We start from the raw sequence: 19,785 nt of genomic DNA on the forward strand, positions 1-19,785 counted from the left end.
CCTTTCAAAACTTCTATCCTCCTCTTATTCTATAGATCATTCACTCCCTACGTTCAGCACAGTTACAGACAGGGAATAATCCTCTGTCTATGTTCACCTTAGACCTCCCTTCTCTCTGTGCCTCCTTCTTTCCCTCACTGTTTTCAGACAGGACCTCATCTAGTGTGGTCCAAGGTCTATAAATTAGGAGGTTGTGTCAGTAAATTATGACAGTGAGTCATAGCAAAGTATGCAACTTAATTAAGCCTCATGCCATATACCAGCTTCCTGAAAGACCAGTGCGCCTCAATGGGTAAAAATTTCCAGACCGCTCCAGACCGAATGGTGGTCTAATGATTTTATTTTGTGAGCGTTTATTGTCTGACAAAGAAGTTTTAGCCTCTGCGTCAATAGCATGCTTTATTCTTCACACCATCCACACCAGCCACCTTCCTCACAACGCAATACCTCCCTCAACATCAACACTAAACTTTAGTTTCTTTTCTCACTGGGTCACTGTCAACTTTGCTTACCCTCTATCTTTACCCTCTCTTTATCCGGTGTACCTTTTCTGATAGGGCCTCCTCCAGTGTGGCCAGAGCTGTGTCTGTGTTGCTGGAATCGGTCTGAAGGCCTTGGACCCTTTCCCTCAACCCACTCAGCTGTTTGTCCTTATCCTTTAATTGCTCCAACAGGTTCTCAATCTGGAGAGAGAAGGACAGAGAAAGAGAGGGCATCATATAAGCAGCACATTGATGTGAAACAAATACACAACAACTGAAGGCAGAAAAATTTAGACTGAACTTGAAAGTAGCAGAAGCACAATGTACCTGACTGGACAATTGTGACTAGAGACCTTGTGGTACCAAAGTACCACAGAAAGAAATTATCCCATTGACCGCTGATTCATCTAGAAGATGAATCTAGACACTGAATAGTGTGCTCAGCCACTGGCTGCATTCTCCAATTTCCTGTGGTAATGTCTTCCATTCTGGCCTGGCATCTCAAAGATGAGCTGCAATGAAAGCCTCCACTGTAAGGCTTTGGTCAAAACAATTATGGTTGGATCCATAGAGAGTAGAAAAAGTTTATTCTATTGCTGCATAGAAGACTTATTGGAGACGTGTAAACAACAAAGCCGTTGGACAGTCCGACCAAATCAGCCTCAGTACCAGTTTAGCATTGTACTAAGAGTTAATTCAACCCTTTGACTTAAGGGGCTTTGTCTCTGCATCTGCCTTTCTGTGGCTAACCTCATGTCGCTGAAGTGGTGGTGTAATAGCCAGTTGTGGTGTTCAACAGCCTTTATCTGATGAACACAAACACACACAAAGACACACAAACACAAAACGCTCCGAGCTGTACCAAAACAAAACACTAGCAGATGCAGCTGGAGGTACAACACAGTGCAATACAATGAGACTCAAGAGGTCTACAAATCAGTTACAAAGGCACAGCACATCTGGTGACAGGACATAGTGACTTGCTTGTGGCTTATCATTATTCCCACAGGCACGCTCTACATTCCTCTTAAGTGTAAATTAATATCATCTTTGGAAAAAAGGAAGTTCCATTTAGAAAGTCTCCCTGAGATTCTTTGAGATCTATGCACTAATATATAGCATCTACTGTATTTTGCAGTTTCCAACTCAGTCTTCTTTAATGGTTTTTCTTCAGACAGACAAAGCACCACTCACTCACTGCTGCAAAGCATTAATAACACATTTGACCCAAGTGGTCCTTTTTTCAGATCAGGGCTTTTGTTGTACAAAAGAAAGTCATATGCACTGAAAAGAAATCATTATTTAATGAACACGAGAATCCAATAAAAACAAGAAAAGCACTTCAGGCTATCAAGAGACCACATTTTAACTGAAATGGTGACATGGTAAAAATGCCCAGTGGGGAGAATAAGCTACATTCCAGTCATGGGTACATAGATAGATAATGTTCAAATCTCCACAGCTATTTTACAAATGAATCCAATTAGACTGCAGACTTTGGTGTTCTCTGCTCCCTGGAGGGCAAGACCAAGGGTTTAAGGGAGCCATCTTGGTTTTGGCAATGGAGGGAAAGTGGCAGGAGGGGGTGGGAAAAAGTGGACAGGACCCTTCGGCAGATCTTGATAGGTTAATGACAGTCATTACACAACCAAGCTAAAGGCTCTGGTAGGTCAGTCCATAAGCGATAGGGACAATAAACCCTTCAGGGAATGATGGGAAAGCTTCACACTGCCATAGTCAGATAACATTCCCAGTACTTCATGATTACCATGGGTGTGTTAGATGGGATTTTAGGATGGGCACTGTAAAAGAGAAAGAGACTGAGAGAGTTGAGTGTTATATAGGTTTCCTCATTTTTTCCTCTTATGTTTCTCTCATTTGAAGTGAGTGGTCTGAAGAGGTTTCACTTATTTTCCTAGGGATGCAGGCACTTACTTGAGTGCTAAAACCACACACATTATAACATAGACGATCTCCACATCATCGGGCACTGGTGAAAGCTGACAGACTACACTAGACTGATGCTGGAACATGCTTATCTCCACATAAAAGTAAACACAGGAGGAAGTGCAAACAAACCAAATTTCTCGCTTTGGCCTCTCGTTGTGGCAGCTCAGAGGCTTTGACATACCTTGTTCTACTAAATACGCACCGAAACATATACATATGCACTCATGCACACCCTTGCTCCCTGTCCCTGTGGGCACCACAGAGCCCTATTTCAGGTCAAATTGAGCATGTCGCCCCTGGTCTTAGATAAATGATTACATTCTTCACCAGGCTTAAGTTTGCTTTGGCCTGGTCGCACAAAATAACAACCCCCCGATGAAATATTTAGCCGCGTCGCTCGGCCTTCTGTGAAATTGTGCAGAAAACGTTCAACACAACTTAAACCTTGTACCGGCGGATGAGAACGAGTCATGTGAGTCATGGATATGGGAAAGAGGGCAAGGAATTCTGTCAGAATTCTCAAAGCCCGACATACCCTCAGAGGAGAAATGCCTTTTGTGGACAGGCGAGGCACAGGACAGCCATATGCCTTTTCGGGAGAGAGGGGGCCTCTCTTCCAGTAGCTTGGTTGTTATGATGAGAACAGCAGTCATTCATTTTATCTCTCAGTGTATGAGGCTCCTCAAACTATACTCCCGCATCTCTCTTAAACACACAAAGACACACAGCTAGACACACACACACACACACAGAGGCTTTTATCATTAAACCGCTGTGCATATGTCATCCCACTCTCCAACCACACACACCTCCCGCTGTAGGAGACCACCTACGATAGGCAGCTACCATGACTCTATGGGCCAGGCACTGCGGTGTGGACTGTCTGTCTCAGGGAGTATGTATCCTCTTGAGAAACCATGACGTCTGTTTCAGCCACCTCCCACACACATGGCTCCCCACTGTTTACCGCCTTACTGTTTTGACTCTGATAACTTTATCAACATGCTGATAGGACTGGACCAGGTTCCCCTTAAAAGTGGGAGTGTTGATGTGCAGTTACCTTTCATTGACCTTGACTTTGCACATGCTATCGACAGTTGTAGCTCCAAAATGCAGCTGAACAGTTAAGTACTCTAAAACATCGGGTGGCTGTGGGATTTAGAGATGTCATGACTACACGTCTTTATGAGTCAGCAGCAAAATAGTAGTTGACTAATCGACAAATCATCATTGACATCATTATGTAAAAAGAAGGATGCAGGAAGGGGGGCATTGTAGCTACCATTCTAAAAAATGATTGCAGTATTTCACTGGAAATATGTGGGAACAAAGATGGCTTACAAATAAACTTGGTGATGCTGGCCACAGTCATATTGTTTATGACTTCCTGTATAAACTACTTGGTGAAACTAGTGGACTGTGATATTGTCATCAGTGATAAAAACATACAAGAAAAAGGTTTTTTTTAAAAATGGCATTTATTAATTCTTCAATGAAAGACAAATATTCAAAGTGGAGGGGAATTCAAATTCTCAAACAATAGCTGACACACATTTATGTAAAGTTAATAGTTCTCAACAAAACAAATTTCTCTGTTCAGTGGACTTTGAAATCCTTTGGGAGCCTTGATGTTGCATTGTGGTTGCAGCCTGCACAGTTTGATCATGATTAGGACAAGCTGAGTTCTAATGTAATGGGAGAGAAGTTAGTGAAATAGTATCAGGCCCAGTGTCCCTGGCAAAAAATCGTGATCTAAAAGCAGCTTGTTCCAGGGCAGAACCACAAACCCAGTCGACCCGTCTGTCTTCCATCCAAGCTAAGAACTAGAACTCTGTGGCCTCCAGAGGAATCATTTCTGCAGAACACAAAGGAGACCAGCGTGGAGCGTGACCACCATAAAAAGTACAATCATTTGTATTTTTAAAACTATTTTGGACCAATAAAAACACCAAACAATAATTGGTCGCCCTCTCTGAAAGGCAACTCATTTCTCTGCGCTTGTCATCACCTCTAAAATATGACAGGGACAGTTGTAAAAACCCAAAGACCCTGGCACTGACATGTATGCATATACACATGCACAAGCGCACGCACACACAGCCACACACAAATACACACACACACACACACACACACACACGGAGGGACAATAACCGCAAACTGAACAATATGTAGTAACACAGCATGTACTTCCCCAGAGAAATCTAGGTCACAGTCCAACAGAAACATGATGAAAGACTACATATTGGAAGTATCATACTGCTACTTCAAGTGCTCCACAGTCACATGTTGCTCTCCAAGTAAAGCATGTACAGATTAAATTTGGGATTTTATGATGTTTGTATGTGTGTGTTTGCATGTGCGTGTTACGGTATATTTAAACTTGTACACCTGCATACTGCTCTAATCCCCTGCCATCATCTTGTTGATTCCTGATTAATAAACTTCCTCCTGCTTCTTAGCTCTTAGATGTGGCTTTTCAAAGAGAAACACAGTTTGTCATGAAGCTAAGGGAAGACAGTGACCTTTTCGGTGTGAGGAGGGTGCGCTTGCACTTCATTTAACCCTCGTCCCTCCATCACCTCTCACCCCCATCTCTGCCTGTGAAACAGAACAACATGGGGAACATCGGCAGACTGTAGAGGCACTGATATTGTGTAAGCTGGTGCCCCCATGTGGTAATTTGCTGCCACAGGCGCATTTAGCCACTTTGACAACTCCTGAGAGTTGATTCAAAACAGAAAAAAAATGTTATGTTTTGTCTTCCAAGCATCCAATGTATGAGGACAGGATAGATGCACACAACCACAGAGGATACTCAAATTCTGTAGGTTCTTTGTATAAGTGAACTCCATATTTGTGAGATGTGTGATACAGTGGTCCTATATTTTACTTATGGTACCTCATTATGCGTTGCTTTGATTAAGAGTCACAGCTAAGCATAAAAATGTCAGGCAACATTACATTGAATGAATAGAGTTAGCTACTGAAAAGGAATTGCTGCCATTTAATCATGGCTGTGGAGTCCCCACCAGATCTCTACAGACCGCTGAGTCATCTGGTTGGGAATGTGAAGGGACATCACGACACAGAGACCCCCTAAAGCAGCAGAAAATGACACCTCTCCCCTATTCCCCTCGAATGACCTTCCTGATGTCATGCTTCTTCGCTCGAGGAGTCATTACTCATCTGTTATCGTCCGGAACGACCAAGCACAATGACTTCATAAGACGAGTGGTGCCTGAGAGAGGGAGGAAGAGAAGGGAGGTTCAAAGTACGATGCTGAGTTTCTGAAATCATCCACACTTTTCTAAATGACGAAAAGTAAAGGTCATTTTTTATTTTTGCTGCAGAACAGTTTTTGATTTTTTTTTCCCTTCCAAACTATACATCAAAGAGAGCAAAAGAAGTCTCACAGTCTTTCCCCACGAATGAAGCAATGAAGTAAAAGTGCTCTTTTGATCTGTTAGCCAACACTTGCCTGCGGAGGAGGGCAGGGCACAATTGCACAAAAAAATGTGTTGTGCCACTGTGTACGTGCATCTTTGCTAGCGTGCCTGCATGTCTCTCTATATCTGCTATGCTGGCCTCTACCAAACGACCCATGCCTTCCAACCGAATAAGACCATGCATACGCAGGAGCCAGTGTTGACGAATCAAATAGGCAGGTCCTCCCCCATCCTATAGCCAAGGAAAAATTATGTTAAACTAGGAGCAAACGAAAGCAACAGAATTTTCTACGAGTTCCACTACAATTATGACTGAGGCCTGTGATTCTCACAGCAGCTTTCTCTCCATTGCCCCAGCATTCATTCTGCTCCTAACCACGAGTGCCTGTTCAGAAATACAAAGGCACTCCATGTCCATCAGTGAGACACACTTTCATTTGACTGCATGAGCACATAAAAGCAAACAGACAGACTTCGATTTATCAATTTTCATAAATGTGCTTTAGCTTTCTTGTATAATTTTACAAACACCCTCAAAGATAATTCTAATAACCATTCTCCAAATTAAATACATTATTTAGTAATCAAGGCACTTGGATTTCTGCCTCACAAGAGATTATAATTCACCAACAAATTACCAATAGCATTAATATAATTTAATTTATACAATGTTGCATAAAAGGTGAAATGAAACTTGAAATAAAAATAACTACATGCAGACAAAACAACAAAAGGGAGACAAGGAATTCCAGATAAGATCCCCTAAACAAATAAGTGTAGCTGCCACCATCAGCAAGGCGGTTGAGAAGCAAAGGTTTATTAAATTATTTCACTGTAACACCGCTTGTAAGCATAAATTAAACATTCTGAATGTCTGCACTGTCAGTAACCAGCAACAAAGCAAACAAATCCTCTCAAAGGGTCACTTTACAGATGAAGCTTTATACAATAGAAACCACAGACTCCACAGCAGGCCATGGGGATGGAGTGCAAACTCAACAGCTATTTCACTGACATAATAGCCTCATCAAAAACAATCATTTCTATTTGTGTTGAACATTTTTGACTTTTTTATGACTGAGTGACATACAAACATATTTCGAAGTTTGAACTACAGATGCACCTGAATTATTACCATCGATTAAATTCATATTTTTCACACACAATCAAGCTGTGATTATTATCATGAATATTGGGCCAGGTTCAGGCGATGGGGGTTGCATATAGCACTTACACATGACAAGCAGACATCCTCCCCCTCTCCCCACACATTCCTCCAGAAAGTCATTCATACACGGACTCTCCGCTGCATTCATACATATCAATTAGAAACCAATACACACACACACACACACATGTATACATGCAACACACACAGAGATGCAGACATGCACACAGACAATGACATAGAAGCAGCGAGAAAGACGAAGCGAGCGTTGTTTTCATAGTGATTTCTCCTGCTCCACCACAGAGCAAAATGAGCAGGGAGAGACTGCTGCAGACCCAGAGCTGTTCAATGAAGACAGATTGCACTTGTGCAACCTAGGCTGTACGTGAGTGTGAGTGTGTCTGTGTGTGTGCTGGCCAAGTTGATCCACGTCCATGCTCTTTAGGCTCAAGACCCTATCTCTGCCCCCCTCAGCTGCGGAATGCTGCAGTGATTGCTGGGTAATTACCCTGACGCTTTATTCCTCTGCTCCCAGCACCATTAGTATTAATTCTTTTCTTTTTCTCCGCTTTGGAGAGAGGGAACAGCAGAGCTTTGATCTGGTAGAAAGAAGGAAAGAAAGAAAGAAAGAAAGAAAGAAAGAAAGAAAGAAAGAAAGAAAGAAAGAATGAAAGAAAGAAAGAAAGAAAGAAAAGGAAAGAAAGAAAGAAAAGGAAGAAAGAAAGAAAAAGAAAAAATGAAAGAAAGAAAAGGAAAGAAAGAAAAAAAGAAAGAAAAAAAGAAAGAAAGAAAGAAAGAAAGAAAGAAAGAAAGAAAGAAAGAATGAATGAATGAAAGAAAGAAAAGGAAGAAAGAAAGAAAAAGAAAAAATGAAAGAAAGGAAAGGAAAGGAAGAAAGAAAGAAAAAGAAAAGGAAAGAAAGAAAAAAGAAAGACAGAAAGAAAGAAAGAAAGAAAGAAAGAAAGAAAGAAAGAAAGAAAGAAAGAAAGAAAGAAAAAGAAAAAATGAAAGAAAGAAAAGGAAAGGAAGAAAGAAAAAAGAAAGAAAGAAAGAAAGAAAGAAAGAAAGAAAGAAAGAAAGAAAGAAAGGAAAGAAAGAAAGAAAGAAAGAAAGGAAGAAAGGAAAGAAAGAAAGAAAGAAATGTGGCCACCCGGCAGCAGCCTTGGTCGGCCTGTAGCTTCTGACCCTGGCCCACTTTACAGTGATCTGGTCAGACAGGTCAAATACAGCAAACAGTAATAAGGTTCAACTGGGAGACAAAGGGTCAAACTGTGACCCACTTTCATTTGAGAGGGTTAGACAGAAACTGAAGTGCCTGTCTCCGATCTTCAAGTATAAAATAGTAATACTGGACTGCTGACAGGTTAGGTCGAAACAGGTCAGCTTGAGTTATGGCTTGTGTCATCATCAGGATACAGTCAGGCTTAAGTTCTTCATCAAGTGGGGAAGTCATCAAACACGTCTGATTTCTTGAATTGAAGTGCAGGTGTTGTGGTCAGGCAGAAGGCGGACTCGAATAGCTGGAGCCTGACATATGGCCCAACACTGGGTTTGTCTTGACTGATGTGTAGCCTGGCTCCAATCAGCCAGCCTCAGGCTCTCACCATTAACCCTGGCTGATTGTTGATAGGAGCAGAGGGGGATACAGGGGGGCCTATCACAGGCTGTTTACCGGAACCTCCCCAGCTCCGACGGGCTTATCTGTAGCCATGTCTCTGTGCTGTGATTGGTCAGATGGAATCCATTAGGATGAAAGGCATTGGTGGCCTCATCACAGATCTATCAAGATCACACACGCTCACATGCAGGAACGTACACATACAGTCAAGAGTTATCTATAAGGATCTCTGAGAAATACATCTGTTACACACACACACACACACACAATCACTCACCTGGGATTCCTACGCCCTACAATGTATCTACGTAATGTATGTCTGTCAATAATTCACTATTTACCTCATGAAGACAGTAGTCTTCACTTCCCCTCAAACCTTATAATCTTTATTAGCATTTAGCATCGGTTAAGGCTGGGTATCTTTTGGAAACATTTGAGACTAGTGCCAATATGATAAACCTGAGTTTCAGAACTGATATGTTTTTTTAATTCCTTTTTTTTTAAACTACAAAACCTGTTGTCATTTATCAAAATATGACACATTTCCCAGGTCATCAGTGTTAAAGGTTTCCTGTTTTAGATTCTGAATTATCTGACCAAAGAATAAGAGTAAATAAGAATTTGACAGAGCATCCAATTGCAAATTTCAGCACTTGACAGTTTTCGATACTCCTTACTGTGAACCCATTTCAGTCAGTACTCAAAAAGTATTGAGGTTAGATACCCTGCACTTGTAATGGGGTGTCATTGGACATAAAAATCTGTTTAAACGACAGCACATATTATATGACTGTGTTGGGAAGTAGTTTAAAATTGGCGAGAGTGATCATTGTCATGATCACATCTGGACAAACTCTAAATGCAGTAAGCAATGTTCACATTTGTCTATACACAGTACATATGCACACACACAAAACACACAATAAACACTGTGCCAATGTTGGACTAATATTTTCCTTTCTATCAACATGCAGCACTTCCCCTCGCTATCCATATGCATCAGATTCAACAGTGCCACTGTTGTTTTGGGGCGGTGTGTAAAACATGTGGGAGGAGGGAGAGAAAAGAGAGAAAAGAAGCACTGAAGGTTGTTTTGGGAAAAATAAGGTCAGCAAAATGCTGAATAGGTGTAGCTGTTCACTAAAATTATTACAATGTTAACAGAAGACTGTCATTAGACAGTGTGCATCCGTTTATTCAACAAGGGACGGGAAAACGGAGCGTATTTCAACAAAAGTGAAAGCTCATAAAATTATGAAAAATGGACAGAGTAAAGAGCAATTGCTCCACAGAGAGAGAGAGTGAGGTGGGGGAGAGGAAAGAGGAAATGTAGAAGGCCAGGGAACATCTCTATTTATCTCTATATCACTTTCTCTCTCTCTCTACTTTTCTTCATAATGAAAGCCCTAGCCGTGCTGATGACACCAGGCCAGAGCAAGTGCTGAAAGAGTGTGGCAGAGGGTGCACTGAAACAGAGCTGGGTCCCCTGAGAAAGTCTAGGGGGGACCTGCTAGACACTATCATAACTAACAGAGACTCTGGTGTACAGGGCATCCTTCTATATAGACACACATACACAAACATACACACATATATGCCCAAAGCAGCCAAAGCAGACGTAACTGAATCTCCCTGTCTGTGGTTGCTATAGGGAGGGAACATGACAGGGGATACTATACTTCCATGCACACAGCTAGGCTTTTTAAAAGCATGAATATGGATTGAGACGACCACAATGTTTGAACATGAATAACACATGTATGCCAAAACCACACCACAACCGTCTCTGCATGTGTACCTCCCACACCCCTAGCCCCCCAGTGAAAGAAAAAAAAAAAAAAAAAAAAAAGGAACTAAAAATGAAAAAATAAATAAATAAATGCATCATTATGCATTGGTCATGGTCGCGTAGACCAAGGGCTTGAACAGAGCTCCTACTGTTCTGTGTTGTGATACGTAAGACCGAAAATGCCCGCACAAACCTAGAATATACATTTTCTTTTTTTCATCTAAAGACCAGTTGCTCATTATTTTTAGTTAAATTCAGCCTCTATTAGGATCACTCTAGGGCTCAAACTACAGCGATGACATCATGGTGCCATGCTGTAAGTCATAGTGACTGTCTGTGGAGAGGCCCGTAGGAAAAGATAACAATCCTCATACTTTCCCGAGACAGAAAATAGGGCACTAATGAGTGATACTGTAATTTAGGGCAGTCTTGCGCCATAATCATTTCAAAAAGGGTCATTGGAGATATCAATGTGCTTAGCACTGATCTATCTTTGTGTCTATCTGTGTCTCATTTGTCTGGCAGTCTGGGAGTCATTTTGCCTGCATGTAAGGTATCACTTGCTCTATTAAAGAATTATTTCAGCACCAAAGAGGGACTAAAAGAAGGGCACTTTACCATTCAAAAGTTCCACACTTCACAGATGGGAGCAAAAGACTCTTAAACTTCAAAGTCAAAGCAGTCTAACAGATGAAAGTGTGGCTGTACTGAGAAACTCTCGTTTCTATTTACATGAAGAAGTATCTCGATGCAAACTTAAATGTGTCAAACTGTTACATTTGTTTGAATTGAGTATGTAGGTGTGTCTTCAGTCAAGCTTTTTAATCACTAATCATTAACAATTTTTAAAAAACACATATATTTTTAAAATTAAAATAAAAAGTCAGTACAGTAAAGTCATCTAAAACACAGGATCAGGGGAGACAGGTATGATTCATTGAATGCAAAGAATGTAAAAATGTACAGTAAAACATCCACAAACTGTAGTTCAACTCACCAAACAGACTCCTGTTGACAGACAGACCTGTTGTTATTTACATTAAGTTTTTTTCTACCTCTTCCGTCCCATTTTATATTACACCTACATAAACATCCTACAGACTGTTTTTCCTCTTAGTTCTCCAGATGTCAATTCCTTATGACTGGGGTGAGATCAACTATGCATACACACCAACACATGCACACGTTCCCATTCACACGCACACGCACACAAAAAAAAAGGCAAGAAACACATTATCGTGCACTAGTTTATCTGTCATGAACCTTTGTCATCACCACTAACACACTCTGGGTGGTGGGTAATTGGACTTGTTTGTGGTGAAGATAGAAAGCTTGTTCTAATAATACTGATGCGTCATTTTAATTCCCAAAGCTGTCCAGGAAGATTTGTGTGCGTGTGGGTGTGTGTGGGTGTGTGTGTGTGTGTGTGTGTTTGTGTCTGGTATAGATATCTTTTCATCAGAGGGGGAACATACATAAAAGATTAATAGCTCTATGAACTGTGTTTATCTGACTCATTCAAAGCTGATGATTTTATGAGGAGGAGGCCTGCAACTCAATCAACTTTTAAATGGTCTGAGCTAAACCTCATTACATTGTGTCATGAAAACAAAGCAGCACCTGCCCACAGCAAAGGTTTTTATTATCAATATATTAACTAAGTTTCTCCATTGGCCCACATTTAGCTGATCCTCGGAGAATGTTTTTTCATATGAAAAACGTCCTCGTTTAGTGAGGAAAATGTACCCTTGACATTTAAATACGGTTAGTTTAAGGAAAAAGCTGGGAGGACTTTAAATACAAAGTGTCTGTCTGTGTCTTTTACAACTGAGATGTGATGACTTACACAGTATGAAATTAGGAAGGAAACAAGTTATGACTCCAAGCTCCACTTCTGTCTTTCTCCTTGTACATAGATCTGTAAGTTATAGCATCCTATAAGTGCTGGGGAACTGGAAAGTTGCAAAACAAATCAAACAGAGATGTTGGGTATACACAGTGTATGGAAGGATGTCAAAAGAGATGTATTTTGTAAAGAAAAGGGATATGTGACTCCCTGAACTAACATAAGCCCAGGTGTTAGTTATGTTGAACTAAGATTTATAGTAAGTTATGACTTCCATTTGTACAGTGTCACCAAAACAACATTTTTCCTGTTAGAAACATAACCATGGAATTATTAGTCATGAAAGATTATAGGGTTGGTTCACCCCAATTACAAAAAAACATATTTTCTCACATCCTCTAGAGGTAGCTAGAAACACATATCATTGTAGTAAATTTGGCCATGTTTTCTGGAACCAACCAAATACGATTGGGATGAATGGAATTTTACATTTTATTTGTGCTCCCAGCATTGAAAAAATACACATAAAAAATGTACGGCAACATCATTTCCAGAAACAATGTCCAGCTCAGTCTGGGTAATCCACATGCCTCAACTGTGAACAGTTTTCATTGGAAGTGCTTTCTACTGAAGATAGAATCTATGCAAACTAGAAACAGCATGTTGACAACACATTTGATTCCAGTAAATCACAATCCAAATTTTTCACTGAAGCTCAAAACTAGGTGAATAACAATAAATGCTCTGTGGTTTCTTACTATTGTATATTTTTTAAACAACTTTAGATTTTGAGCAATTCTGCATCTCTATCTCTCCATCATCTCTCGGCGCAGGTGGCTACAACCCTCCTCCACTTTCGCTAACATATATGCGTATGTTGCGTACTACTGTTAGCATTAAACTGACAAAGGCCAGCTGAAGAAGATGACACACAGCTCAAAGCTGAGGAAGTACAGATGAGAGAAAACAAACTACAGCTGAAAAACACAGGCTACAGCTGAAGCTGATCAAATACAGCTGAGCCTCCTAGATATCGAGCTAAGCCTGTTAAAGAACAACTTAGACCTCTGAACGCACATTCTACGATGGCCTAAAATGTGCCTAAAGTGTGAGAAGGAAATGAAACTGCAGCATTTACTGCCCTTTAAAAAACACAGGCACTGTATGTTAATTTCAAAAAGGGATTTGATGTTTGCTGGTTCATATTTTATTATTATATAAATGTTAATAAGACAGCATCTGCTTTATATTGAGCTCTGCCTTGTATTAACTAGAGTTTGTGAGACAACTGCCAACAATTGTGATGCCTACATAGAATTTACAACTCTTTGTATCATAATGGAACTGGTTGAAGAGAGTTGTGGTGAGCTGAGAAGCAGTTATTTCATTACACAAGGCCCTGAGTACTGAACACATTAACAAATTGAGGAGAAAAGCCTCCATTACATTTGCAAGAAGTAATTTGAAACATCCTCGATGGAACTTTTATAGGACCCACCTTTCTTGGTGGTAAGTACCACAATGACTTTGTTTTTTACAGAAACTTTCTATGTCTATGAGAGATGAGAGACGCTGTAGTTGTGTAGAAAAACATTATTCACATCCAAGTAAATCTGCCGCACGATGCCAGGAGGTTTTGAGGTATTCAAAACATTAATCCAATGCTTGAAGCTGATTCCCACTGAGATCGCAAAATGAAATTAAATAAAAAAATACTGTATTGTACTGTACTGTATTGTATGGTTGGCTTTAGAAAGGCCTTTACATTCAACAACACACAGGGATAGAGAGACAGATGGAGACTTTTTACTAAGAGGCAGACAGAGAGCATTAATAGAGGAGCAAAAAACTACCAGAAACCAGTCATCATCAAACCTAACATCACTTTTGGGCATGGAGGAATGAAAATGTGAACTAAGGCATTTTGTTTTTTTACTTTAACTTTAAATTTCCAACAAAGTGCCTCCAAAATGAATCTATCCTACAGGAAACGTTTCTTTGGCCGCGAAATAAAGGCAAAGTTCAAATAGACATGAATGAAATGTCAGAAAGCAGAAGGCCGCCTTTATCTGCTTATTAAGTGCCTCACATAAAGAGCTATATGTGGAACCCAAAGGGGTTCAACACAGTATAGGGTGCACGTAAAGGTCATGTTTAGGCACCTTACAAAGAAACACTTGGAAGTCTGCCTTAAATAAATTGTGAAATAATTCATTTGAAAATATTCACGCACACATACACGCAAACACATACACATTTACACACACGCAGATTGATGGTACTGCATATGACCTTTGGAGCCCTTTTTCATTAAACCCAGCAAGGGGGAGGTTGGGAGGAGAGAGAAGGAGATCTAATTTGAGGACATGACAGGAAACAAGGAAGTTGAGAGGGGACCTTTATGTGTGTATAATTGGTCTATAGAGGAATTGCCAACATGCGCACCACAGGTGGTCACAGCTAAATAGCTAACCTTATAAAAGTCATTAAGGCCTCTGAAACATGCCGTGAGAGAGAGAGAGAGAGAGAGAAAGTATGTGTGTGTGTGTGTGTGTTTGTGTGTGAGAGAGAGAGAGCGAGCAGGTGTATATGGCAGTATATGTCCAATACATATATCAAGATGACTTGCAAGAGGATTTACTGTGTGCCTTAACCCTGCCAAAAAAAAAAAACTACTGGAGAAGAAATATTTAAGGCTCTGGATGATGACTGAGCTGGGACTCCTGTTCTGGTGTTTTCACCGATGGAGCCACTGCAGTGACACGCCACTTCTCTGACTTCACTACCCCAGTGAAAAAGCAAGTATGTGTCATCTATCCTGAAATAATTGTAAGTATAATATATCACCAGAGCTCAGCAGTGTATTGAAAGCTTGTGCACTTAATACTCTCTGCAATATTGACTGTCAAAAAATGCCAAAAAATAATTAAAAAAGGAAGAAAAAAAATATCTTTGTGGCCCCTGGCTGACCATGTAACAGTCAATTATTGGATGGTGAAATAAATGTACTTATGTGATATATTTTTACCCTTCAACAAGCTCAACAATCTTTCACTTCAGGGGATGATGTCAGCAGTATTTAGATTGGCAGATAAAATGTCTGCTTTTACAGCAAAACTATATTCTTGAGCAAATAGAGTTGAAAGAGGCGTCTGTGACATGTTTCAAACATAGCGTCTGTCAGAAAAAGAGAATACAGCTCTCTTGTGTGATCACCTATGCGCATTGGTGGCAGAGTGTAAGAAGTATTTCCCCTCTGCAAAAGTCCCAAGAATCAGGAGGGAATGGATATGTGATCCTTTTTTTTTTTCAACACAATCATTTCTTTCATCAGAACAAGAGAACAAACTACTGGTGCTAAAACCCCAACGGAGGATTGAAGACTTATTTTACATCGCTATCTGTCCCTCCCTTCTAAGTTAAGTCAGAATACCCTGAACTTTCCACAAAGTTAGCACCGATCGCTACCAAAACAAGGCTCCGGCACTGACACACTGTGCTTGTCACTCACAAACATAACACCTCGATATGATTTCAGGCGCAAGGCTCTCATTGATGGTGAGTTAAAGCTTTGACTTTTGAACTTTTACACACATCTTATGCTGCAGCATGCTTTAGCAGTGCTTAATACATATTAACATTGCACTAGAAATTAGCATTATATGTGCACCACACCTCACCAGACTGTAAAAATATTTTTAACCAACTGTTGCTAACCAACTACCAGTAATTTTGTCTGTCTGCCATTCAGTGCCGGGCTGGTTGTGTGGGTTTATCAAAGCTATTTCACTGAAAACAGTTGCAGTTGGAAACAAGTTTGATGAGAGTGGTGAGTTTGAACAAAACAGTAAAGCTGTGGGCCGGAAAACCAAAACATTGAGCCAAAGATGCTAAAATGCTCCGTAGAGTCAAGTGATAAATTTCTGAGTTTGTCACTACAGACGACCCCTTTCACATACATATTGTCCTCATCCATTGTCAACATGAAAATATTGATTGGTGCATCTTTAATAAAATGTAGCAATTAGTTTTGATATCTACTTGATTAATATGTACTTTAATATGTCTGGCCACACTGAAGGCAACAATTGTACAGATACTATATGATAATTTAAGTAGCTGAATGTACATACCTTCTTCTGTAAGACATTGACCTTCCTCTCCTTGACATCCAACATGTCCTTCATGTCTCTGATCTCTCCAGTTAGTGTGCTCTTTTCATCAGTCAGGTCCTGTAGTTGCTTGGTTTTCTTAGTCAAGAACTGCTCCTTTTCCTCCAAACGCACACGCAGAGCATCTACCTAGAACAGACCAGGATAAGATGTTAAGTGTGGATATGAGGTCAGACAGAAACAAGAACAGACAGAAGAATAGGGAGTTAGACCTATACACAGTAACAGACACAGTGTGTGTGAAACAGTGTAACCCAATATTCATATTCTATAGTTTAGCTAGACAGTCTGATGGACAGGCATTTAGAGGGTGAAAGTAATCTGTGAAAGATTGACTGACAGACAGAGGGGTAGAAATAGAAGAAAGCTTACACAGTATTTTTTTTTTTTTTTTTTTACCTCAGTCAGGTGGCCCATATGTTACTATTCAGTGCTGGAAATGATACATCTCAACACATTTACTTGTTGAAATTTGGAAGTAATAAAAGTTCAGCTTTGACCTAATGTCCATAAAATGAACCACTGTGGACTGATGCAGTTAAAGTATGTGTGTGTCAAGAGAAGGAGAGGCTGGAGCCTGTCCCATCATTTGTTATTGAGGGTTCTGTGCTGTATGATTGGACCAGCACTGCCGCAGATCAGACTGCTCACAGACTTCACACTCACACATTAAAATCCTCCGTATCTGGCTGTGTGCAATGAGATGAGTGATATCTGAGCTCACTCCAGAACTTCGTATTGGACATATATCAGTGTTCTGCTGCACCGCCTACAGTGGCGTGCACACACGCACACACACACACACACACACACACACACATAGAAACACACTCTCAGCTTGCTGTCATGAGCATACTATGTGCTCCTCTGTTGCTCTTCAACACCTGATTACATTTCCAGCACTTTTTGCCATGGCGCAATGAGTGAACCCATTTGAACTTAATTTGTGCATGTGTGTTTTATGTGATTTCAAGAGACACACACATATAGATAAAGGGAAGCAGTAAGGGAGGGCTTGTTAACAGGCATTTTAACAGGCATTACGTGGACACAGAGGGGATGGTGTGAAAACACTTAGAGCACAGGCTGTGTTGTGCTCTCCAGCTCATCTCTCAACCATTTCACAGGGCACTTAAGGAAATCCATAAAAGGAGGCAGCATGTTGGGAGCAAAGTAATGAAGTACATTTAGTTGAGTACTGTACTTCAGTACAGTTCTGAGGTACTTGTACGTTAGTGGATTATTTCAATTTATGCTTCTTTATATTTTTACTCCACTATATTGAAAAATATTGTATTTTTTACATTTGAGTGAGTGATAGTTACAAAAATACAAAACATACAATGATCATATAAAATATATGATCATTACATACACAATAAATTAAACGCACAATATGTAATTTCAGCCGCTAAGGGTCTCTCAATCAAAACAATAACAAAGGATGGAGTGTGATGACGGTGTGAAGTAGTAAGGGATCATGGGAGTTGTTGTCTTCGTTGTTAAATCATGGATGTATAAAGAGAACAAACGAAAGTCACTAGTCCGCATGCTGTATGGGCCGCACAATGCGGAAGATCCGGGTACTTTCATACCGGGAAGTTGATTTTTTATTGCTTCATGCACCACTGAGCAACTTTCATAGGAATGAACGGGGCCCCGTTTCCGACGCTGTATCCAGTTCTCTTTATACATCCATGTGATGTATAACCAGCTTCACCGGGATAGGATTACTCCAGTGTTAATCATGCGGGATGTTTTTGCCGGGAGCCAAATTACCCACAGAGGTCTCCTCCTCTCTAGATGTATGGCGATGACCGGACGTCCGGTACGGGCTGTTAGCCGAGCTGCTGCTAACACTTGTTCGGCTTATTTCTCTTATAACGTAAGATCCAGACGTTTGGTCGGTTTCTCCCGGGAGCCGAATTATCCGCAGAGGTCTCCTCCTCTCCAGACACAAACGTACACTCAGATTAAAATCGTTAAAAATACTAATTAAAGCTGTTTCACCTAAAAAATCAATATTTCTCCGACGATGTTTGGTGACCACCGGACTTGCTGGAGGGGCTGTTAGCCGAGCTTCTGTAACGTTTGCCCAGTTTATTTCTCTGATAACTTAAGATCCAGACGTGCAATGACTAAAATCCTTCTTCCGGCTAAAAGATATAGTTAAAAGCGACCTAAATTTATCATGAAAATGTAGCTTAAAACTGAATAAACGTCAATTTATAACAGTTTCTGTGGAACAACCACAACGCCGATGTATTATCTTGTTGATTAAATTACAGATTTCTCTGGGTTTGAACATTGTTGGGAACATTTGGGATAATGTAAGTACACAGCTCAACAAAATATATAACATAGGTCTAGTTGTTTTTAGACATTTTAATGTGGAATAATTACATATTATACCTTTAAACTACCTGACAGTTTAGAAAATAGTTAAAATTTACCTCAAACAGCTACAACATTTAAATGCTTCGTGTTAAATAATAATAAGACAGCAGTATGGTGGCTCAGTGGTAAACACCGTTGCCTTACACCAAGAAGGTCTTGGGTTTGAACCCCAGCTGTCCCAGGTCCTTTCTGTGTGGAGTTTGCATGTTCTCCCCATATTCTTCTTCTTCCAAATAGTTCAACTTATTGGACAATATAGTTATTCCCTTTTTCTTTCTGAGAGTTAGATGAGAAGATCTACACAGTACTGCTCTAATGTCTAGCCTTAAATATGGAGCTAGCTTAGCATTATGACTGGAAGCAGGGGGAACAGCTATCCTGCCTCTATCCATACACCTACCAAAACCTCTAAAACTGACTAATTAATTTATTCTTGTTTGTTTTATCTGTACACAAACAGAAATGTAAAAACAACGATCTGTGATTTTAGGCAGAGTTACATACTGTTTTGTATAGCAGAGACTCTGCTACAGCATTGGTTTCCAGGCAACTCCACTGTAACAACAAGTGACGTTTGTGATATTTTAAGAACGCTACTTGTACTTTTACTATTTCTGTGTTTTACATTGTGCTATTGCTATTTTTACTTGTAAATGATCTGAATACTTCCTCCGTGGCTGTTTGGGAGCAATGCAGTAATATACCGAGAACACAACTGAGAGGTATGGCTGTGCTGGACCACAGTCAGTTCCTACCTGCCTGTATGTGTGTGTGTCTCTGTGTGTAAAATGAGAGTGCACCATGCAGGCTGCAGACACACAGAGGGCTCCTCTCAAGTAGTAGCATAAGAAGCAGGCCAGGACCCCCAGGTGTAAGATGGTGAAGTATTTATCTCATATTGCTCCTCTGGCAGA

General features: G+C 40.4%; 1 protein-coding gene across 11 annotated transcripts in view; it reads right to left on the reverse strand.

The window, feature by feature from the left end:
- LOC122982584 (ERC protein 2-like) overlaps positions 1-19,785 on the reverse strand; it is a 156,735-nt gene that overhangs the window by 102,637 nt on the left and 34,313 nt on the right. For all 11 annotated transcript variants that reach the window (XR_006403498.1, XM_044351980.1, XM_044351985.1 and 8 more), the window contains 2 exons: positions 16,436-16,603; positions 546-683 (listed from right to left, as the gene is read on the reverse strand). Coding sequence is in view for 10 of the 11 variants with exons in the window: in XM_044351980.1 (XP_044207915.1) it covers positions 546-683; positions 16,436-16,603 (306 nt within the window). In the remaining variant the exon portion in view is untranslated. The remainder of the gene's footprint in view (positions 1-545; positions 684-16,435; positions 16,604-19,785) is intronic.

The sequence above is a fragment of the Thunnus albacares genome, chromosome 5 (assembly GCF_914725855.1).
Source record: "Thunnus albacares chromosome 5, fThuAlb1.1, whole genome shotgun sequence".
In the NCBI taxonomy this organism is placed as follows: Eukaryota; Metazoa; Chordata; class Actinopteri; order Scombriformes; family Scombridae; genus Thunnus; species Thunnus albacares.